General features: G+C 38.0%; 1 protein-coding gene across 1 annotated transcript; it reads right to left on the reverse strand.

The window, feature by feature from the left end:
* Nucleotides 1-28: 28 nt before the first annotated feature.
* On the reverse strand, nt 29-24,203 carry HACL1 (2-hydroxyacyl-CoA lyase 1). Its single transcript, XM_075704832.1, has 17 exons — nt 24,129-24,203; nt 22,937-23,041; nt 17,571-17,611; nt 16,229-16,309; nt 12,155-12,227; nt 11,560-11,637; nt 10,311-10,405; nt 9,754-9,866; nt 7,974-8,109; nt 6,727-6,832; nt 5,241-5,324; nt 4,786-4,887; nt 3,690-3,844; nt 2,126-2,284; nt 1,711-1,818; nt 914-1,100; nt 29-510 (listed from the first exon to the last, which is right to left on the reverse strand). The coding sequence occupies exons 1-17, from the start codon at nt 24,201-24,203 to the stop codon at nt 478-480; spliced, it is 1,731 nt and encodes a 576-aa protein (XP_075560947.1). The 3' UTR covers nt 29-477.
* Between the last annotated feature and the right edge of the window lie 113 nt (nt 24,204-24,316).

Here is a 24,316-nt window from a genome sequence, read left to right on the forward strand (position 1 = left end):
TCAACCCTATGGGCTTCAATGCATCAGTACTTTTTCCACAACAGTCCTTACAGGACAAAGTCTGTAACAAGTAGCATGCTGGTGGTTGGTTAAAAATGAAGTTACTATAACTGCAGACTGCCAAAGGCTTCTATGTTTCTGTCAGTATAAAACCCTCAGCTTACTCCCTTCATCCAGAACATCCAAGATTTTAATCCACAAATCTTGATGGGTATGACTGAGTAAAACAAAAAGTATGTAAATTTTATCATCAGTGTTTCCGTACAATCTGCTAGAAGGCCTGGTATACATTCATATGTGTCTTGTGCATTTTACAATTACTTAATTTCAGCATTTAAAGATTCCTGTAATACCGGTTCTAAAATCCCACTTTGTTCCAATGCTTATGTAAAAGAGAGTTGTACGAGTTGCACTTCTGGAAACCAATTTAGTTTTGCTTAACACACTGCCTTGTGCCACCATTATCTTCATCTTCTACTACAGGTTAGAACGAGTCAGCCAGGGAAATTCCTGGAAGCAAAAACACCAGAATAAAAATCATACCAGAATGTACAAACAATAAGAGGAACAGGATACAAGTATGTATTAACTACCAGATGTAATTCATAGGAAAAAGACTGCTCAAAAACATTTCATCTCATTTTGTCAGGAATGGAAAGGAACAACAATAAATTCTGGAAACAGTCATTAAAGACACTATGCATTAATAATAGCCAATGGAAAAGAAATAAAAACCAAAAAACAATGAAAGCAGATGGTACAGTGTAAAAACACCCATTCTCCTATGTCCCAAATCCAAAAGACAGTCTTTCTGCTTTGCAACTATCTCTGCAGTTTAAGTGATATTTCCTGAGGATTTCAGAGGCTTGCCCACATGAAGCTTGCAGAAAAAGAAAGGAAAACATACACATACCTGTTTCTTTCTGTCAGACTGTGGATCAATCATTACATTTATAAGAGAAGGTGTTTGCTTGTCAGCAACACTTGCTTTCAGAGCATTCTGCAATTCTTCTGGAGTTGTAACAAAGTACCCTTTACCTCCAAAGGCAGACATAATTTCCTCATAGTGTGAATTTGGCAGGAGAGAAACAGGAGGCACACTGTAATGAAAAGGAAAACCTCTGATTAATGCCAGGGCAGAACTGCCAGACTGACCAATTTAATTACTTCAGCACTGATTTTAAAGTGTAAGATGATTATTGTGCTGGCCTGATGAATTCTGGGCTGGAAGAACTATGTTTCCTGTATTACTTCAGCTATGTTTATAGGGTAGTATACTCACTTGCATCTTCTGGAGACATTCCTGAACAAAGATTTAGCCTAGTTCTCTTGGTACAGAGATCTCAGCCCCCAAAGCAGAAGCCCAGTGTAAACTCAGAAGACAAATCTCAGGTAATTCTGGAGATTATCATAATTTTGGAGGTTAGCCCACTATGAACTCCTCTGTACTGTGTGGCCTGAACTGCTGCAGGAACCTGGAACAACTAATAAGAGAGTCATCTCTCTGCTGCACTGTTGTGTAAACAATAGTCTGGAATTAGGTTGGTTGCTTGCTTTTGGTAACTGGTTCTTACTCATATGAATTAAGCCTAGGACTCAATTCACTTTATGAAAAATACCAATCTGGATCACAAAGCATGAAAAGTGAAGAGAATGACCATTTTGGTCACTTCTTCCTTAATTAACAGGACATATGTTGAAGATGCTCACCATGTAGCAGGATCTCCAAACTTTAACATCTCCTTCCAGGCATCTGCATCCAAACCAGTGTAAATCCCATTGTTGTTTACTATGATAATCAGGATTGGCAAGTTGTACCTACAAAGAGATGCATATGGAAGAATTCTGAAATACTTGGACCTTTCTGTAAGGTGTTAAAAGTGTTACTTTTCCATAAAAGGAAAATAAATAAAATTAAAAAAAAAATCACTTCCACCTGAAAAATTATCTACTCATCACTGGTAACACATTATGTCACAACAGCATAAAAATGACCATGTGTATTTTTTGGCTTGTTTTCATGTGCTTTTAAGAGTACTCCATCTAACAGCAGTGTCCTTGGCCTTCTAGCTAAATTGATCCTGGCAACATACGAAGAGGGTCTTCTTGAGCAAAAACCAGTTACCTGCAAATAGTCTCCACCTCCATCCCAGAAAATCCAAAAGCACTGTCTCCCTCTATGCAGATGACTCGCTTTTCAGGTGCTTGGTCTTTAGCCACCATTGCAGCTGCTATAGCAAAAGCCAGTCCAACTCCCATCGTTCCAAAAGTACCTGCATCAAGCCTAAAGGGGAGAATACAGAATTACTATCCCTTTATTTCTACTCAAACTTTTAAGTTAATCCACGGTGACTTATCTTTACTTTTAATAACTTGCTATATACTATTCAAACACTCTTTCATAAACAATTGGTATAAAAAAATACCAGATGTATAGATTATTATATTCAGTCGAACATTTGATAAGACTGCAAATGTTTTAGGTGATATAAACATACTGGAACTCTAATTAAAATTAAGAACTCATATACACTAGTTGTACTATAATAAAGAACTACTCTTGTATGCTTTTAGCTTGCATAGTAACAATATTTCAAAAACATTCAATTACTGTAGAGATAGGCAGACTACATGAAATCTTTCTATATTTAATTCCTTGAAAATATAACTAGAAGTCTGAAAGCCATCGGTTAAATACTGCTGTTCAAATTGTAGTCTTCTGTTCAACTTTTTAAATCAAATTGGAAGCCGTAATTAAGTTAGATCATTTCAGTCAGAAGCACATAATGGATACAAAAGTACATAAAGAACTACATCATTCTAGGGTTAACTTTTCAAATTTGCTTTCAGATATGCACAATGCAATCTGAAAAGACAACCATTAACATTACTGTGCCCTTATTTTAAATAAGGGGAAAAAAAATGCAAACTCTTCCTCCAACTTTACTGGAAGCAGGGTTTGGTTGGTTGGTTGGTTGTTTTTTGTTTACAAACAAGTATTTAGGTTCATTTAGGACTTTAGTGCTACTTTCACAAGCAGGCAGAGTTTCACCTCACCAGACAGAATTAACTTTTCCCCCCATTCAAGAAACAGCACTTAATTCCTACTGATATTAAAACTAGACTACACATTTAAAGTGACATACCAACACTTCCAAATAGAGTGCCTACATTTTAGTCATGCAGGTTTACATGAAAGTGTGCCCAATATATAATCCAATTTTCAAAATGAGTTGATTCTTCATAAGTCTTCCCCATTTTTAAGTGTTTCAAAAAAAAAAAACAAACAACCCTTTGTAGGAATTCTTTTCAACATAAGAATCCCAATGATTATTTTTATTTTATATCAATATTTACCACAGACTCTGAGCACAGAAGTAAACATCTAGATTGGGGAATTAAACATGATGCTCCTCACTCACTTTCAACAAAAGTGAGAAACTATCACCATTCTGTTACAGAGCACACAGACAAGTCACAGAGAATTGCTAAAATCTATGACAGGTCATCAGTATATGAGTGGAAAACTTCCCTTAACTCCTCTCTCAACATACTAAACTTTCATTTTTTATTTAGAACCTTTAAAAAGGGATTACAAAAATTCTGGACCATCATATTTCTCAGCTAAATGAAAACATTTATACATGGATCTAGCCTATTGAGTCAGCACAACAAAGAAAATACGACACCTTTGACGGGGATAGTAATTTGGAAGCATAGTTCGTCCAATGTCCATGGTGTTTGCTCCCTCACTTACTAAGATGCAGTCCTTGGGTATCAGTTCTCTGATGTGATGAAAGACTGTGTAATAATTCATAGGCAAGGATTTCTGTAATGCTAATCCCTTAAAAATAAGAGATATTAGTAACTCCCATGCATAAAATTTATAATATAGTGCAGAACTGAGACATGCAAATAGTAACGATGGAAATAAAAATGCACTCCGCTAGGTAAGGCTGAAGTATTTGTCTTCCATGCATGACATCAAGGTCACTCCTTCTGTATATCCTGGTGACACAATGTATTTTATCAGAGGCTCACTCAGCTTAGCAACCTTTGGATGGCCTATCATTAACAGGAAGCTATTAAGACTCAGTTTAGCCTGAGAGGTGTGTGAAGTTTTTCTGCACATAGGTTTGACTATTGATAACTCTAAGTGAGCTATCATCTGTGTGCTGGGAGGTAGTTCAAAAGAGTGATCTGCTGGAATTAATTTATTTTAGATCCCAGTCTTGGAAACATGCATCTGAACTTGCAGAATGAGAGTTGCATAAAGTTAGGCATATGCCAAGGATCTGTGGTCTTTTGGCCTTAATAGCTACTTGCTTTTAACACAGAGTATAGTTCCACCGGCACTGCAAAACAGCTAAACAGCACAATTACAGAAGAAAATTAGGAATGCATCTTCACATAAGCTAGCTTCCACTTGTAGTACTTGGAGTACCTGTCCCTTGCTTAGAAGTCACTGCCCATAATACAGCAGTTCTGGCTGTGGTCTTCTACTACTGGCTTTAAGAACCCAATCCCAAAGTTCAATGACTTCCATACAGTTTGAATTTATACAAAACCTAGGGTACTTAACTTACAGTTAAGTATTAAGACTTAACTTACAGTTCATAAGCCTGACAAGAGTAAGCCTGTACCAGAATGGTATAAATTTTCAAACTCTGGGTGACATGACCATCAGAAGTAATCGAGGAGCTTAGATATAGACCAGTGACAAAACTGACTATGAAGGTACCCGTGAAGGCAAGAAACCTCCTCTTTTCTTTAATGTAACACTACCTTTGATCTTTCCTCATTGCTCATTATTTTCTCTCTTAGCCTCTTCCACCACTCTGAATTAGAAGGATATTTGAATGGTCTTTTGCTGAATTCTTCTAAGAGCTGGAAAAACATTAACATGTTGCAGAGACTTCTTTCAACGCATTAAAAAACAACGTCACGAGCATCAAGAATAATGTTACCAAGAAAGATCCCAGCACAATCACAGTTACACTAGTCAGAATCTTTAACATTTAATTTGGGAATAGACTGGATGCACAACACAAGTATGTTGCCTGAAAAATGGTTTTCCTTGAACAGTTTTTTTTGGTGGTTTTTTTTCCTCTCTGCCTGCCCCTGCCCCTGCCCCTGCCCCTGCCCCTGCCCCTGCCCCCCCGCCTTTTAACTGGTAACTTCCTTTATATAAATCAGAGGAAATTAAGGTCAAAACACGAGGACACCTGACATTTTGTTACCTGCTTAGTCACGGCATTTATGTCACCCAATAAAATTGCAGCTGGCCTCACATTATTCCCCAGCTCTTCTGCACAAATATCAATCTGTATTTCAAAAAGAAAGACCACCATTAACTCAAGGTTCATTAAAGAGAATTTTTTTTCAGTTCAAGTGAGGAACATTGTCTAACAATGTCATCATACCTTGTTTTGGCTGTACAGATAACTTCCTCTGCCTTTCATTGAAATGACATCATGAAATGCTTTCTTCAAAGTAAAATCCATAGTACATGCCCATTTTAATAAAAGTTCATATATATCCTTAAGATTGACTACTTGCTTCTTTCAAGCTCTTACAGATAGTATAGAACTTTATTAGAACATTAAGAAGAAGGTGGTGGTGATTTTAGTGATAATTATATGAGAACTAAAAATCTAGGCTTAGGTTTAGCCTTAAAGTCTGTACAAAGCAGTAATTTTGTTACTGAGAAAAGTTTGTATATGCTACTTGGCAGTAAGAATTTGGCTAGTATGAAGAAACTCAAAAGTAAATTGTGACCACTGAAGAAACTTCCCTGCTTTCTTTATCAGTGATGTACGAGACCTCTAAGGTTATATGGAATACTAACTTATGACCAGGTCACACAGACCGTGAACTGAATCAGTATTTTAATACTAATCCTTGACAGTGAAAAAAATTACTTTAAGCGAGATGAGAAAATATTTACCTTTACATTCTTCAGAAAAAGGAAACATAAAAGATGCATTACTTCATAAGTCAAAAGAAGTTCTAGCTTAAAAATTTATGTTATTCCTCTGTAAAAGATGCAAAGTTTGGAAGCTGAGATTATGTTCCAGATCACTGAAGGCAGGCCAGTCAGCATGCTGAAACAACTACTACTCTTCGATCACAGACTCTAAGGGAGGAGACTTTTTTAAGAACATAAACAACTTGACAACGTGTCTTTCTAAGAGCTAGCAGATTACCAAATACCTTAATTAGTTAAATAGCCTTTCTTCCTTTTTTTCTTATTAGCATTTCTGAGTGACTGAGCTCTTATAATGACTGACACTGGATCTGAAACTAATTCTATTTCAAAAAAATCCAGCTGAGAGAACAGTCAAACAGTATGAAAGGTTTCAAAATTTCAAGACAGTTTGCTTTCAATCACAGAAATTCCAGTGCTCCAAAGATCACACAAGTATCATAAGTCTAATCCTGTATTAGTCAACTACATAGTAGTGTCTGCCCTCCTCATTACAGCAGCACCTGATAGCTGGAACAATGCTGTAACCATTTCTAGAAAAAATAAGGAAGTAAAAAAAATAATTAAAGAAATCAGAACTGTTTCTGGAGAACTACGATAACTATATGCACTGTACTGCACTGTCTATAGGGCAGTATTTGCCACATGAAGTACGCTACCAAAATAATTTAGAATAATTGCTCTAGGCGATGCTAGAACACAGAGGACTTCCTTCAAGTGATAATCATTTTCCTGCTTACCTGAATAACCTTTACATCTTGTCGAAACCTTGGTGGAAGACCAAAATGCAAAATCCAATTCAACCTTGCACCAAGCAAGATGATTACATCAGCGTGCTGTAATGCCCTAACAAAGGGAAATAAGAGAATCAGATAAAGAGGAAGTATTATTAAATTTAATAGTGTTTTCAAAATTAGAAGTAATCTTAACCACCACAGCAAACCCCAGAATATAATCCTTCCTTTCCCTAAGCTGCTCTCTTAGCCCCAAAACCATGTATCCTTTTACACAGCCAATCATCAAGCCATTCTTGAGCTTAGGAACTCAAGAAGAAAATGAATTACTGTTTTCCTAATACACTGTGTTTGGGAAAGGAATCATTACACTAGGAGACTGACAAGATGCTATAACAACGCTGAGGTTAAAGCAAAAGACTCACTACTGTGATACTGGCAACAGTGGTGCCAAAATTAAGATTGTTGTGGATCTCTCAGTTTAGACTCCTGTTAATGTACCTTTCAGCTGGGTAGGCAACAGCTGGTATGTTCTTTTATTCTCCATTTTTCTTAACAGCATGCTTAATGGTGATAAAGCTAAGATGCTCAATAACAGACAATATTTTAATCTCAAAGTATATAAATGCTCCACCTGTAAGCTGACTCTGTGCATATTCATACTTGGTAGGGTTCTTATAGTTCATTCACATTAATTTTGCCAAAAGCCAAACAGAGCTCTTATAAGTTACTTCATAGTCCTTCAGTATAGTTTGAAATACCTTATTTTTCTTTTTAAATAAACTGCAATTTAGTGACAGTGTATTGCAAACACATGCAGAGACAGCAGATAGCAAAACTTCAACTGTCATGTGTGCATCTTAAGCTTCTGTTTACGGTGTTGAAATAAAAAGCTAGTAGTTTGTCTAGTGCACTAAGTTAAATGTTTAACATAAACTGTTTACCAATTTCATTTTATATTATGAAATATATACTAACAACATTGATACATCTACTTGCCATAGGTCTCATAGTTACAGAATATTAGCTCTCAGATAAAGTATCTTCCTGGCCAGCACTCTAAGCATTGTCAAAAGTGATCCACCTAAATCTGTTGTCTCTTTCCAAGCAAGATCTTCAGTGCTCTAAAATGAGGTGCAAAACGTGGTTGAAAAAATTTGTTGTATGCATTTTGTCTTCCCTGGCATCTGTAGACCACCACAATTCTAGTTGTTTCTCAGATGTTAGGATTAGAAGGCTTGCTTTATATTTACGTTGATCTTGCTGCAGCTACACAATTTGGATGGTTATCAGGAACTACTCCTTTTGCCATTGGCGCAGGCAAAAAAGGCAGTCCACAAAGGTCCACCAGCTTTCTGATGTTGTTTTCAGCATGTGAATAAGCAGCACCTGAATGAAATGAAAGAGACTGCTTAATACTACAGAAACCTACTGTATTTGCTTGAATTTCAATTGACCTCATTACATTAGTGGTAGAAAGAGTACTATTTCCCATTATGAAAGCTGCTTGTTATTTTTCATTCTGGAGAACTCAAAACATAACATGCTAAAGTACAGGTATTTGGGTTCAAATTTCCCATATTTTTGACAAAAGCACTTTTTCTTCCCCAAGACTTCTGCTGAACTATTTAGCTATTTATGTAAAGCAGAGCAGGGAAAAACCAGGAGATTTTGTTATCTAAGATGACAATTTTGAGTGGGTGAAGTTTGGTATTATGGGGCAGAGATTTCTGCAGCAGCAACAGGAGGCGACCTTTGTGTTGTGCCATGATATTTTTTACTTGCCCCCTGTACGTCGTTGTATCACACGCTCCGTAGCAATCTGCCCAAGCAGGTCTACTATAAGCCTTTAATGAAAAAAAGGGAAGTTCAAAGAATACCTTGTAAAGACATGCGTTTGTGCATACATTTAATGTGATGCTACCTTCAGTACAAGGCTATTGAATTAAGGTTGCCCAGGCAATTTAGAATAACTGACTGGTCCTTGTGCAATGACTTAAGTCCTTCAGTCTTAAATCCTGAAGAATAAACTTCTGTATTTCTTCCAAAAATTCTGCTAACAACAATATATAGCAGAAAGTCCAGATACATGTAGGTAGAGTCTCAATTGTTGACACCAACAAAACACATACGTATGTATTTTTGAGTTTTCTACCTTTCACTTTCAAAGAACACCCTTTTGTTCATGTCTATCAAGCCTGAGAGAGGGCAGAAAAAACCCCCCTCTCCTGAAATAGTAGACAGAAGGTAGATCATTACCTAATCAATGAAAAGATCTATCTCATCTCAATCATTTCACTCCCTGATTAAACATAGAACCCATGTCTGCAGGAAAACAGCCTGGGTCAAACAAGGTGGTTATTTCAATTCTGTTCCTAGCAGATCTGTATCTTCAACAGAAACGCCACTGCAGTGACTAACATTCCATAACAAGGGACAAACTAAGCAAACCAGCACAGAGAATAATTATCCTCTATCTTTAGGGACACCTCTATTTCAGGAATGAAATACACTGGCAAGAGAGCAACAGAAAGTCTGTAAAACAGCAGTAAGAGCAACACCTGCTGCATTGCTTCATGCCTCCACACAGGTAGGCTGACACTAAGTCCAAATGGAAAAAAGACCTTTGGTTATTCTGATTCTTGCTATATATACCAGAGCGTCAGACAAAGAATATAATTTCTGTATTCTAACAGAATTTGTTTGCAATTCTGGAAGTGATCCCTTGGTATTTGCTCTAGGCTTAAGACAATGGTTATCCGATTTTTTCCTACTTAAACTTTTATTTTATCAATTGACTTTTCTCTTAAACTAGATGAAAAAGACAACTGTTACACAACAGAATAAAAATACTCTAAAACCAGAACAGATTTTCACATTAAATTTCAAAGAGGTTTGTCTGTGTTTTTTGTTTGAGTTTGTTTAATAGAGAGTGAAAAGGAGATGGCTAACACTTATAGGGAAAAAAAGTCACTTTGGTCATTGTTCTTGTCCAGAACTTGTACAGTTCAAAGCTACATCAAAGCATGCTACCTTTGCCAACGATGAGCAGAGGCTGCTTGGAATAAGCAATGATAGACGCTGCTTCGGATACAGCAGAGAGTTCAGCCGTGCTGACGGGAGGTGGCAGGCAGCATTCCATGTACCTGGGAGTCAAGCAAAACAAAAGAGGCTCTTTAAAAAATTCAAAACAAGAAACGTTGAAAGATAAAACCTATTGTTTAGCATAAAACCACAGCTGCTACACACCATGTTACTCACAGCATTTATCAGAACAGGATACTTTTTTTAAAACAGGCTTCAAAGTTTTTCTTGCATGTTTCTTTAATCTTACAGGAAGTGTTGTTCCAGAGATTTACAAAGTGACATCATTGTATTACAATCATATTAAATCATTCATCACATTGTGATGGAACATTACATTTAGAGGTTGGATTTTTAGTATTATTTCAACCTTATCGCAAGCTATTTAATCTCTTACTCCCGTTTATCTTTTTCTTGTTTTAAAAAAAGAAAATATAAAAGTAACTTAAAACTAAAATTTCTTTTATTCAGTGACTTGAAAAATAATGAATATAATCTTTACGCACTTGACAGAGCTCTTATTCACCTGAAGATTCACAAAATCCCCAGGTATGTCAATATAGCAGGAACCTGGACGACCATATGTGCTGGTTCTTACAGCCTAGAAAACAGATAATCATGGTTTTAAGCACTGTTTGAAAGAATTTTTAAAATCTTTACATGTAAAAACCAAGAAAACCCTTTTGTAGGCTGAGAAGGAACATGCTGTTTCATATCCAGCCACCAAGCCAGGAAACATGAAATTGCTACTCTACCCTTAATTGCTTTAGTGATGGACTTGGTAATGTTAGGTTAATGGTTGGACTGGATGATCTTAAAGGTCTTTTCCAACCTAAACGATTCTATGATATTGCTGAACCACCACAGGGAAAGCTCCCATGGATTGATTTATACCAATAAATTCAAGTTTTGATAGCTATTTACATTTTCCCCTATATGCCAGGTGAAGCCTTTCAGCAGATGCACAGTATTAGACTGTAAAATCTTTGTTTAATTTACAATGAGACAACTGCATTATCAGCTGTTGTGTTTGGAAATACTAAATTAACCTTTCATGCTGAATTCTATTTAAAGTAGCACAAACAGAGAAAAACCAAGACAACCAATGCCTCCATTTTCTATTACTTGTGATTCCAGTTCTCCTGTTACAGGTAGATGATCTGCTGAATTTGCACTTCTGGAAACAGTTATCACTGTATGCAGAATTTAGGCTGACATGGCTGAAGTGTTGCTACAGCAGTAGCAAGAGACTTTTGTAACCCTTTCTGAAGTATTGAGATAAGGATGTGTTTTCCCTCACTCTCTCAAAAAACCCCACCAAACCACCAACCAAACCCAAAACCCAAACACAACAATCTCCACTGCCCCCCGTCCAAATTTCCTTCACATAATGAGAGGGGTAAAAGAGCTGAAATTTGTAGTATTACATTCCCAGTCATTGTACCTCTCCCTATAAGCATTTCTTTCATAAAAATTTTCCAGCTCTGACTGAATCTAACAAAAAAAAAAACCAAACCCGCTGCAGGGATCAGTAAGCATCAGACTGGACCAGAAACTATTTCTAACCTGTTCCATAGCACAGTTCATAAGAAAAACCTCCCTGGTTGTTAATTTACTCAAACATCACCTAACATCTGCAGGATCAAACTACTTACAGTAACAGCTATACCAAAAAATAAACCCTCAAAGCTTATACAGTAGGAGACAGTTACTCAATGTTCTACTCAATGTTACTAATTTAGTATTTTTTCATACCTTTTCAATGACAGCAGGAATAACTTCTAGGCTGCTTGGGCGGACAGACAGTTTGTTGTACAGCCTACCAGCTTCAACCTGAATAAATGCATATAACAGTTATACTGATTTATCAAAGTGATTTGCTCATTTCCATCTCATTTCAACATGAATAAAATGGAAAAAATGCCAAATGGAAAGCAACAAGTTGAAAACTCCCACATAAAAAAAACCAGTTCCTCAGCTGGTGGAAACTGTCAAAGCCATACTCATTCCACTGCATGCTTAGGTATTTTTTTCCAGAAAGCGGTGCTCCTTTTCTTGGAAAATTTATTTTGCTTTCTTCCACCTCAGAACAGACAGACAACAGCAGTTTATACCAGCTGAGAACCTAAAACAGAGCATGAATTCTAACATGACTGTGGACAAAGACATTCCAAATAATCTGCTGTATTTATGCAGTGTCAATCTTAAACCAGCAGATGGAGCAAATCAACAGCATTACAAGATCTGTTAGGCAATTTTAGTGTTTGGGATTGTTATTCTTACACTAATAAAGAAACAACACCAAGTATTTAACTGAAATCTTTTTGTACAAAGTTGTATGTCTGTGTACCTGTGGGAATTCTTGGAAAGCTCCCATGGTTTCCTGATTTCTGTCAGAAGAGCCTCCAATAACAATCAAAGGCCTAGAAAAGTATATATATAAGAAAAAAATAAAAAAATCACCCCCCCCCCCAACCGTAAGCATACACATATTTTTAATAACTGCAATCACATCTGCAAACTCTTCTGATGGTCAAATCCTACTGCTCCTGGGACGTCGTGCACCTTCAGCATCCACAGATCTCAACAGGAATAGAAAGTGACCAGCACAATACAGGAGTGGATTCTAAATATCAGCGTGTCAGGCGGTAGACTTCCTAGCAGCTTTTGGGTCACTAGTTTTAGGACAGTCTGGCTGTATTAAGCGATCTGCATCTAGCATAAAAATTCTAACCCCCAGTTCCATTGCTAGCAATTTAAAGTTCGATAACATGGGTGACAAGACGGTTTGAGAGGAATGACAACAGCTAATCTAAAAAGCTAAGAAGTATTGATTGATCTAAAAAGTATTAAGATGTTTGTTCATAAGAGGCATTGTAACGTGCACAAACACTAGAACTAAGAAACACAGTAGGAAACAATCTTTTCAGAAAGATTAGATTTTCTTTCTGTACAACTTGGAACACAGCAGGAATTAGCTGAGTATCCGACAGCTCTTCTCCCTGCATTCAGTTTTTACTTAAACAAACAAACCAACCCAAAAACCAAAGACCAAAGAGATGAACAAAATTTTAACATGCCCACAGGTCATCCTCCTCTTAAATTAGTTCATAGCTATGTGAGCAAGGCAGCATTAGTTTACAGTATGGGTTATACATTCCACAGGAGCACATTTTTATTTTAATTTCTATAAAATAGAATAAATTATTGTCCTACGGTGAATGCAAACTGGCTTTTTATTCAGTTTGTAGGTCAAACTCCTTAAAATACTAAATGCTGACTTAACAGAAAGCTGGCTTATTAATCTGCTCATTCATCCACAGTAAATTGGAATATTGGGTCAATGGCTTTCTAGGTTTTTTCTCCTAAAAAATTTCTCTTCAGATACAGTCTTTCCTTTGACTGCATTTATCTATACAATGTGTTAAGCTGAAACATTTACAGCATGCTCAATGAACAATGCTAAATTTAATCACCCATAAAATTCGGGGATACATGTATCTAGATCCAAGCTTCATAACCAGGCCATTTCTCTGCCACAAATCAAAAATCTTAGTTCTAATCCACTGACTCCATGAGATGAGAAGTTCAGGCTGTATCTTACCTCTATGAAAAAACCTTATGGAAAATCCATTTAGTGTATACTCTAGATATTTTATTCTGCCGATTCTCTCCCCTCAGCAAAATGACTATGACTATCCATATGTAACCAGTCTGTTTCACAGTGACAAACCTTATATTCCTTTCACTTATCTTTTTCAAATTTATTTAAAAGTTTCAATAAACAAACTAACTATTACTTCCCAATACTGAAATATAATGAAGAGAACTCTTAAGAAAGCCAACTCCAACACCTATACCTTGAAAAGATTTGGTTCTTCTCTGAAAGTTTACCTAATTGTAATGAGAAAGAAGTTTTTCCCCCAATAAAATCATCATACTGTACTACTGTCACAATACTGTAGACATTTTTAAGAGCTGTGCTTATTACTCCATGTAGTTTAAAGTCAAAAACAACAGTAAGGCAGGAATAACTGACTACAATGAAATTAATAAGAATAGCAAGCATTATGACCTTGCAGGAGAAGAACTTCACTAAACTGAAAAAAATTTCAGCTGCAACCTCAGGTAAAGAGCATGGTATTTCACCATCCTACTGTACACTGAAATCTTAAAACTATCGCAAACTCTTCTTTGGAGTCTATTTTCACAGCCGAACTCAGATACAAAACTTTTGCTCATAATGAGGCAAGAGAGAAGGTGGTAGCACTGTAGGTAATTTTTAACAGGAAATATCAAATGGTTTTACCCTTGGAAATGCAGTTTAATCAAGGCCTCATTAGCTACCTAGTTGGCTAGATTCACACGCCCAAGACCTCAAGCTTCCAGGATAAACCAAAGGCTTCTTCTACTCAGCCAATCTGCGCTCATGCAATACAATCTAAAAGCACAATCGGTAACAAATCGTGCTATCAGACTGCTTGACTTTCTTCCAGTTGATACAGAAGAGGTTTCTTTCACCTGGAAGAGACTAAAATTGAGCAGAATCAGGAGAACGGGTCTCCAGGCTCAAGGAGGACAACACAGATGGAGCTTTAAGGACTATCACTTAGTCCGAGTTATTCAAAGTCAGAACCAGCAGGGCCAGTTCAACTATTAGCTTAGTTGTGTGAGAAATGAGCCAAAGCTCAGCCACTGTAGCACGTTAACAATGCCAAGTGTAATGCCATGGAATCGCATGACATCTGGGAGATACCAATAAGGGCTAACCTTGCTCTACAAATTGGTCTCCTCATGCCACTTCCTCACAGGGGATGGTATAGAGCGGAAGACTTAACACCTTGTTGCCACAGAAAAGGGGAAGACCTCTCTAACGTCTGCTCCCAGCTGCATAATCCACTCCCTCCCTCGCCTAGGTGCTTGATGCTTGCCTGACTGCAGAGTGAATGGATTTAGATCACTTATCTAACAAGACATTATTTACTTATTTTTGCTGGGTTGGCTTTTTGCTAGAATAATGAACTGAAAGTGATCAATCCCTCAATGTGTATTGTATTTTCACCTCCTTTCCTTTGCTTGGGCTACTCCTGCTTTTCCCTTGCAACACTCCTCCGTCGCATCTGCCCAAGTATTCATGCTGCTGCCTAGTGAAACAGGCCAGAGAGTTGATCTCAACAGAAGAATCCCTAGTCGTCTTCTCCAAGCACAGCACCCTTTCTTACAATGGTAATGCCAGCCAAAATTAAATGTGAGAGCATGTTTGGGATTCTCAAATACTCAATGGAGGAGCCAAGGCAAATTAGTTTCATCAGGCTAAATTTAGGGTTTCTGAATGCTTACTTCTCTCCTTTTGGCACATGGTGGGCAAAAGGCAAGCCTGATGTGACCAATGAAAAAATCACTGGCCAAACACTGTGGTTTGGTCAGTGAAAACCACTCATCTTACTGTATTGTCAAATATTCTGCCAAACTAGGTAAGTCATCCCCCTTCACCTTTTGCCAAGAGTACAGGTTTATGCAAGATCAAGTCAGTAAACAGAGCTAATCTCAGACAAAGCTCAGTTTGTGAGAAAATAGACGTCTCCTGCAAATCCATAACCAAGTGCCATGAATGCTTCTTTCTTATAAGCAAATCCATGACTGTTCAAAAGCAAGGTCTTCATATGATCTTTCTTTTAAATCTAAGGTCACATAGTGGCAACAAAATTTAGTCAATAGCTCATTTTTTAAAAAAAGAATTCGAACACTAGAGGTCTTTTTTCAAAGTGTCAGACTTGATTTGTTAGTGTTCCCATTATCAAGCTTCCCTTGTACATCAGCCACTCCTAATCTAATGCTCCAGATCTTAGTATTACGAGAACTTCTACCCAGAACACCTCATACAGCTTTCTGAACAGTTTTCAGTGGCAGACCAGCTAAAGTTGCCATGTCTCAGCGAGGCTTGTAAGAGTAAATGCTATCCCTCTGTATATCAGTTAATTAAATATTTAATTACTGCTCTAAATGTCTGCCTGGGGAGCAAATACAGATTTTAACAATGCAGTTGTCAATTTGTTCACATATGAAATACAGTAATTCAAAGGCAATGTGGATTTAAATTCAGAAAAAACCTCTGACTCTCCACAATCAATAAAGCATTACAGGCAGAATATCGACTTCATTTTCAAATTTATCCATACAATCAGGATATGGATAGATTTTCCATTATATGCATAATGTGGAAGTACAAAAAGGAGAATTTTATCCATAAGAATACAAAAAATGGAACTATATTACTTTTAGGGTTGATAAATGAAGAATTCCCTTCTCATTATCCACAAGAAAGAAAAAGAAGTCCTGTACTAAATACTGCCAAGCTCAACATCTGCAACAAATAACAGCAAACAATTATCGGAATTTTAAAGGGAAAATGCAGTTAAATTACCAGCAGTTCATGGTTGCATTTGCCATCCCACCAAGGGCATGTAAAAAACCTGGACCGGACACTACAAGACATACTCCTGGTCTGGAGAAAAACAAACAAAGGACATAGAGAGGAAAGAAAAGTGAGCACAAGGAACACAGTAAATCACAAAAAAAAATTAGTAACATGCTGAAATACAAAATATTAAAAGTTTTACTCACATCATCAAAATGCATGAACAGCAAGGGGTTTGTATGGAGGACTAAAGATAGACATGGGAATCAGAAATCATTTAGCTCTATCAACCCAATTAAAAAAAATCAAGTGCACAGTTGTTACATGCCACCCACACAGAGGACTACAACATATGCAGGCTCATCGTAACACAGCTCTTCACTTCTTTTATAGCATTTAACTCCATCATCTAGCATTTATATGGAATTTGGTAAGCCACTTAACATTTGCAGTTTTCTCAACTCCACTTTAGCACTAGATACCAATGAAGAAAGCTCACAAAGAAGTGCATCTGATTCAACACAAATTTTATTACAGTTTAATTCAGGCAGAGGCACTTGTTATTCCAGGTGATGAGATAAAAATGACAATTCTTAACTACTGAGCATTCTTTAGTAGCTTTACAGCCTCTTTACATATCAGATAAAAAAATCAGCTTACTTCCAGAGGATTATTCAAAGGAAGAAAAACTACAAAACTCTGTAACACAGGTGTCATATAAGACAGAATAAGGAATGATCACCTGCATCATTGTGTCTGCAGTTGTGAGCAAGCAGACACCAGATGTTTACTTTAGAAAAGGATCCATGGGATACCCAAGAAGCATACCGCGCAAGTCACAGAATGCTTCCCAACAACATTAAGAGCAAAATGCAGTAGGAAAGAGGAAAAGCCAGTATTTCATGTTGGAAGGACAGGAGAGACTGGAAGATATATGATCAGTCTCTGTATTGATAAAGTATTTGTTGAATAATATGCCCAGATGATGAGATTAAGGTATAGTGCATCCACTAAGTTGCAACAAACAATGGTGGCATGATTTCTGCCTCTCATACCAATGGTGTTAAACTACTATTCAGAATTAAAAGAGAAAAGATAAAGTAAGTTGTAAGATGGACAATATTATATGAGCTTAAGCACCTCCCTGTTCCTGCCCTGAATCATCGCAATAGAAATACTGATAACTGTTATTAAGAGTTATTTTAAACTTCATGTTCCATTTTAACTGCCCTACATCCGCACACACTAAAACCACCCAGCTCCAAAACAGAAAAACATTCCTAGCTTCTGTTGAGTCTAATACAGTTAATATTATATTATTATAAATATTAATAAATATGGAATGTACCTGCCAGTCAAATATCCAACAGCAGATGCAGCATAACAGGCCTATTGAAAATATTCCAGTTAATTATACAGTAGTTATTATATATACATTTCATGATATCTTGTACATAACTTTCAACAAAAATACTGAAAATAAGCAACTACAAATTTTGCCCTGATCATTAGAGCTTAAATGTAAGCAGAAGCACCCCTTCACCCTCCCCATTATAAGGTGTGTTTCACGAAGGCTTATGTGAAAAACCTCAAAACCTGTCTCCACATTTCAGCCTTCTGTTGTTCCAGGATACTGCATTAGGAATATTTACAATTTAAAAAATGAAAAAAACAACATAAAAGAAAACCCCCATAACCAGGGAAGCAAAATGAACAGAACAGCATAAGAAACTTCTGCCTTCTACTGCCTTCTAGACTAACATGGAAGAGGGATTTGCCAGAGCAAGGCAACCAACAGAAATCCAGCCATCACTGGAATGACTCATCGTATTTCAGAAATTAAGCAAAAGGTTGAAATCACACGCTGGAGAGATTCATTAGAAGATTAGGGATTGTCTTTTACAAGCTGAGCTGCTGAAGTACTTCTGACTCCATTTCTGGTATCACACTTAGCTTTAGCTACTTTGACATTTTAAAGAAAAATTGCATTTTAAATAATTTTCACAAAAGTAATGCCTACAATATGTGTTAACATAGCTTAGCAGCAGTATTATTAGAGAGTATGTTTTTATGCTATTCCTGCAGTAATATTAAACACTCACATATAAAGTTCACCTGGTAACAAGACAATATGTGATCAAGTAGAAACAGAAGCTTATGGGCGACCCGAGAACTCCAAAGGATTCACACATGTGACATTGCCAACTCCCTCCCTCATATTCTCATGCTTTTGTCTTGAATTCAGCAAGTTCTAACACTTAATGGAAAAAAGTAATTTTGCTTTTTTTTTTTTTTTAATTTTTTTTTTAAGTAAGCTCCTGGCCTCATAGGCTGCCTCTTTCATTTTGAAATAGAGTTGGGATTTTGTTTTTCAGTTTTATTTCAGTACTGTTGTGGTAAGAAGAATAAGTAACACAAAAGCTCCTTCTAAAAGTTTGCAAAGCTACTAAACATTTTCCTCAAACCTATGAATAATTCTAGGTGACACAGCATGTTAGCAATGTCAGCTTCAATGAGTGAAGACACAGACTTATTATAAGCTTTTACACAGAAGGAGAAACTGTCTTTAATATCCTCATGCTCCTACAGATACAGGCCAACTGTCTGAGAAAAATGTGGGGCTTAGGGGAATGATAAGCAGCCCTTATTTTCTTTGCAGCATTAGGATAGGGAATTGTTGACAAAAAAGTACATTGACCAGAAAAATCTCTTTCTACTTTTCATAAGCCTCTGACATGGAGAAGAAAAATGTCACTAATATTCAGGAATTAGGTAACAATTCAATGACATATCTGTTTGCAAAAGTTTAGAAATATTTGGAGTAGGTGTTACTAAAAATCTTGTTAATGGAGCTCAAAGCTCAAAGAGTTTCCATGGCAATCATTTTTTAGAACTGAGTGGCAAAATAAAGCAGCACACAGAATTCGGGTTCATGCACAGTCATTGCCATTAAAACTTTTACTGCTTCATCTTGCAAGGAAGCAAATGACTAAATCCATCTGTATTTAGAGGAGGTCTTAAATAATTTTGAAGGTATACTTAAAAGATTTTTTTGTGTGTGTGAACAGCAAGAACGAAACCCCATTTTACTTATGAACCTTGCACCCCCCCACCAAAATATGAGTAATGGCACTCAGATTATCTGTTAAGGTCACAACGCAGTTGATCAGCTGAAACCAGATCCTTATTTTCCTCAGACAGGCAAGAAGGACGTAGGCATGTAGAACACCAATGACCACCAAACCCACAATCAACATTAGGAAGAAATGTAGGAGGTCCAGATGCAGGCACTGCACTCAAAGTTTGTAACCACCCATGAGTGCTGGCTTTGAACTGTAGCCAAAGCAGAGGCCTGTTGCTCCCATACAAATAGAAGCACACTAAACAGGGTTTAATTAAATTAGTCTGTTTTCAACTCAAACAGAAGCAAACTAATACAACATAGCTAGTAAACAATGGTTACGCATCTTTGTACCCAGTGGCCCAGTTAAAACAGTACTGCCATGCCTAGGAGCAGGACTGAAACCCCAATGTCAATTGTAGCTAATATTCCTGTAGGGCTCGTCATCAACTTGTTACGAGAACTTGCTGTATGAACCTGAGCTTGGTACATGATGTGTTTTGTTATGACATACAACTTAAGTGCAGGCCTTGAGAACACAGACACAGGTTTAAAGCAGCACTTCCAGCATAATAAGCAATATGCTGATGGAAAATTACTGGTCACTGAAAAGGTGCAACTTTGAGATCTGAGAAGACACTGCTTTTGCTTTAGGAAAAGCAGCAATGGCTAAGCAAGGGAGAAAAAAGAGAAAAAAAAAAAAACAGAACAAAACCAGAACAAAAAACAACCAACAGATGTGCAACAGGATAAGGCACCTGTCTTGGCCTGGCAAAGTAACAGCCACCCAGCACTGCGCAGCCCGTAATCCAGGCATGGAGACCAAGGGGTAAGATCTGTTCAGAGACTAAACTGTCTTATAAAAAGAGATCCTGAATCGAAGGGGTGGAGAAAAAAGATGTCCACCTTGGTTCCAGCTGCCCTTATTGAAGGGTTCTCGAGCCTGATTCCCTTGACAGCTAGCACCATCCGTGCCAACAATGCTGTACCAGCTCCAGCATATTATATACTCATGACTAACTTAGGATACGATTATCAAGAAGAGATTTCTTTGAATACGTAGTGATTAGCAATGTGTGTTGTTAATGAATAACAATCTAGTGAAGGTGTTTTTTGAAGTTTAAAACTGACCTGGGTTATCAGTCTTCTAAACAATCACAACAATCTCTAATTACTCAGGGACAGATACACAAAACACACAACCCTACTGAGTTGCAACACAACTATTCAGTGTTCAAGGGGTATATGGGACACAGGTTAAACCGCTTCTAGCAAACTTATGCCATGTTACAGGCTGCAGGAGATTAACTAATGGATATTGGTAGTACTGCTTAGCTTTTAACTTCATGCTTTAACCTGGTCTTTCTAGTCAAAGAGTTTATTCTGCAGTTTTATGGGCTTTCTCCACATCTGGCCCAGAAATGAGGCAGAAACTCAGCCCCTGGAAAAAACCTTGTTTTCCACGTATCTCTGATCATATACGGCTGCCTTCACCAATGAAGCAAGCAGCTGTATACGCATCCTCCACAGCCAAACCACACAAATAATAAACTTAGACAATTAAAACCATGACATGCGTAAATATTAAGTATATCTTGAATATACTGTGTATAATCTTTTACTTTCTCCTCTGCCAAGCAATTACTCTATGTCTTCACTGTGGACAAAGAACAAAACAAAACCCTCTACAAGATATACCTTTGTTCATCCTTTTCCACTCCCCAAAGAAGAGAAACCCTGACATTTTGATGTTAAAACAAGTCTTCATGTTATGGTTATTCCCCTAAGCAGAAGTATCTCACCATTTACACAACAGAGTGTTTCTTGTCTTCTTCACTCTTAACAGAAAAGAGTCTAGCAAAGAGTGGAAAAATAGGACGGCATCTCATTTGGCAGTACAAAGCAATCATCTCTGTTAATTACAGACACACAGGGAAATTAATTTTAGTCATGTTAATAACCAAAGCTAAAACTAGAGTACTTGCTAAATGGCCTACAGGCATATAAAGTCTGCATTGTATTCCCAGTTCTTCAATGAAGGAATCAAATACACCTTTTAAACATATTTGTATATGTTTGCCTCTCTCACATGTTACAGATTTTCCAGAGACACACGCATTCCTCTGTAAGTTCTCACACTCCAATATATGTAAGGATTAGACAGGAAAAACATACAGCTCGTGACCACCTGATTTAGGAGAACTACTATTATAATACTTCATTGACATCTGGGACAATCCACAAAGACTATGACCTACTTGCTGGAAAACAGAAAACAGAGCTGCGAAATATAGGCACCTAAATACTGTGCAGCTGTAGAATATTAAAAGGAGTTTATTGTAAAAGTGGTAAAATTCTAATTAATAGTGTTCATAGACATACAGGATCTATGAACAAGTTAAAACACAAGAAAAATCTCCTGGTAAGATAATAATCAAACTATTTATTTATTTATTTGTTGGCATCAGCTGTGGAAAACTGACAGACGTAATAGAGCAACTCTGAGTATGGAAAGCTGATGGTCCATTTGCTAGCAGTCCAATACAGAGTCAGCTTGTGTAGCAATCATTGAAAATGAGGTATAAAACTGAGGTTATTATATTCAACCTCAGACCACCTAAGAAACTACTGAATGCTTAACAGTTACTACTGGGGAAAACCAAACAAATCAAGAACTAGTGGCATAACATCAAAATGCTAATGAGCTTGATTCTAATTTCCAATACCTAGACAATGAAGCTGAAATACGTACAATTAAGACTGTCTAAGTGTACGTGCTTGATTTTGAGCATTCAGAACCATTATAACTTTCTGTGGTTTGCTGTTTGGTGAGCTTTTAAAACACAGTTAAGGAAAAAAAGCTACTACAATTATTGAAAATAGTCAGGACAAGTTTATAAGCAGGAAAACTTGCATCTTTGGGCACTGCAAGAACGGAACAGAGACAAGGAAAGATCTACCCTTTTAGGTCTCTAGGTAATAACTCCTAAGTAAAACATCCTTCTAAACAGAAACGGAAGAAGTAGCTAAGAAAGCTCTAAAAAAAGAATTAAAATACTACCAATTAGAGAGAGAATGATAGTATTGTCCTAATTTGGAAGGGAGGACATCAGCAAAAGAAAATGACAGTAGAAAAATTTAAGGGAGAAGTATCTTGGAAAGCCTATAGAAAAACAAAAAACCTGGATGAGCCTCCCCAAAAAGTGGCAGATAAAATCTGATAATAAATTACTTGAAGGAGACAAAATGGGTCATTTTTTCTTTCTGCAGTAGAATGCTTTCAAATTCTTTTTCTCCCTATTTTCATCCTATCTTCTCTCCCTTATTGGAGAAAGGCATCTAAAAATGAAAAAAACCTTGCAATTCCCTTATGAGAAAAGGAAGGCGTACTTAAAAATGGAAGGGGGAAAAAGAAATACCCAATCCACCAATGCTCTCCCTTATTCTAGAAAGACAGTAACTGCCTCTCTACCGGTTCTTTAAAGGAACGTTCAGAGACCACATTCTTCGTGGTAAGAAAAGGTAAATTAGATTTTACTCTGTTGTAAAACTGTTAAAAGAAAGAATTGGTCCTACTGTAGATATATACTTACAGCTTGTTCATTTCTCATTCCCACATATTTTATTCCAACTGCTTGGGCTGCAATTGCAATTTCAGTGACTGGAATACCCACAATGCCAAACATGTATTCAATATTCTAAAAAGAAAAATGGTAGAAAGAAATCAGAATTGTTTCCAAAAGACAGCTTTAATAAACATGTGAAACACAGTCACACTAACTATACAGGCAATCTAAAAGTAAATTGTAACAACATATATATTCACATAAAAGTTCACAGGCCACTGTGGGAACATATACAGTGGCAGCTGGCCTTGGCAGCTCAGTCCTCTGTAGTTGTTCCACTGCTTGTAGGCCTCCAAAATCCAGGGCTTCCACAACTGTTCAGCCCAGCTTCTCAGTCAACGTATGTTTAGTTTTTTTAACTGACCACTTCTTACCTGGGACGTCTCTGCTATATCATCTTCCTGTTTCTCAGTATGCCAACTTTGCCTCTTCTGAAAATTCCTTGTATTGTTACACATTCTTATGCTTTCACAGAGAATGAACAGAAAAAAGGCCCCAAGAAACAAGTGGGACGGTACCGTGCCCAAGAAACTTGTAGATGAAGACTCTGCTTATTTTTATTACAACTGAACTACCTTTTCGTGTATCGCAGACCAAACAGAAAGTCTTCTGTTACGAACAGTACCAGTTCAGCACCATTTCAAGCGTAGAGACAACAGAGACTTTTGGTAACTGTAAAGGAGGCGCTGCCATAGGCAGAGGGCGGTCAGCAGTGCTTCAGGGTAACGGAGGTATGGGGTGAGCTCGGGAAGGTGCAAGCTCGTAAGAAGGAAGAAATAAGCGAAGGGCTGGGGAAAGCCGCACAGGGGTCTCCCCCTCACGCCCGCCCGCGGCGGCTCCGGGAGCTGGCGGGGCCGGGCCCGGGGCCGCTGCCGGGCGGGGCCGCTCCGTGCGCTGCTGCGGCGGCACCTCCCTCCTTCCCACAGCGCGACAGGGCAAGCCCTGCCCTCTGGCTTTGCCGGCCCCCAGGAGAACAGCAGCAACGCCCAGGGTGAGTCCGGCCGCGTATGGTGGCTTCCCTCCAGCCCCGCGGGTACTCATGGCCTGGCCTGGCCCGGCCCGGCCGCCCCCCCAAGGCCGGCGGGAACTGTCCCCACCCGCTTGCCGTAGGGAAGAGGTCCCCCCCCGCTCATCGGTCCCCCCGCCCCCGCGCTCTTACTTGAGCCTTGAGGGACTCAGCGATGAGCTGGGCCCCGCTGACGGCCTCCCCTTCCGCACCGCTCCCGGAGGCCATTCCGGCTCCGCACAGCCCCGGCCCAGGCCCAGGCCGTAGCCGCCCACGGGGGAAGCAGACGGAACAGGACCCCCAGCTGAAGGTCGGGTGCAGTTGACTGGCACGTCGCCCGG

Source organism: Pelecanus crispus, chromosome 2 (genome assembly GCF_030463565.1).
Source record: "Pelecanus crispus isolate bPelCri1 chromosome 2, bPelCri1.pri, whole genome shotgun sequence".
NCBI lineage: Eukaryota > Metazoa > Chordata > Aves > Pelecaniformes > Pelecanidae > Pelecanus > Pelecanus crispus.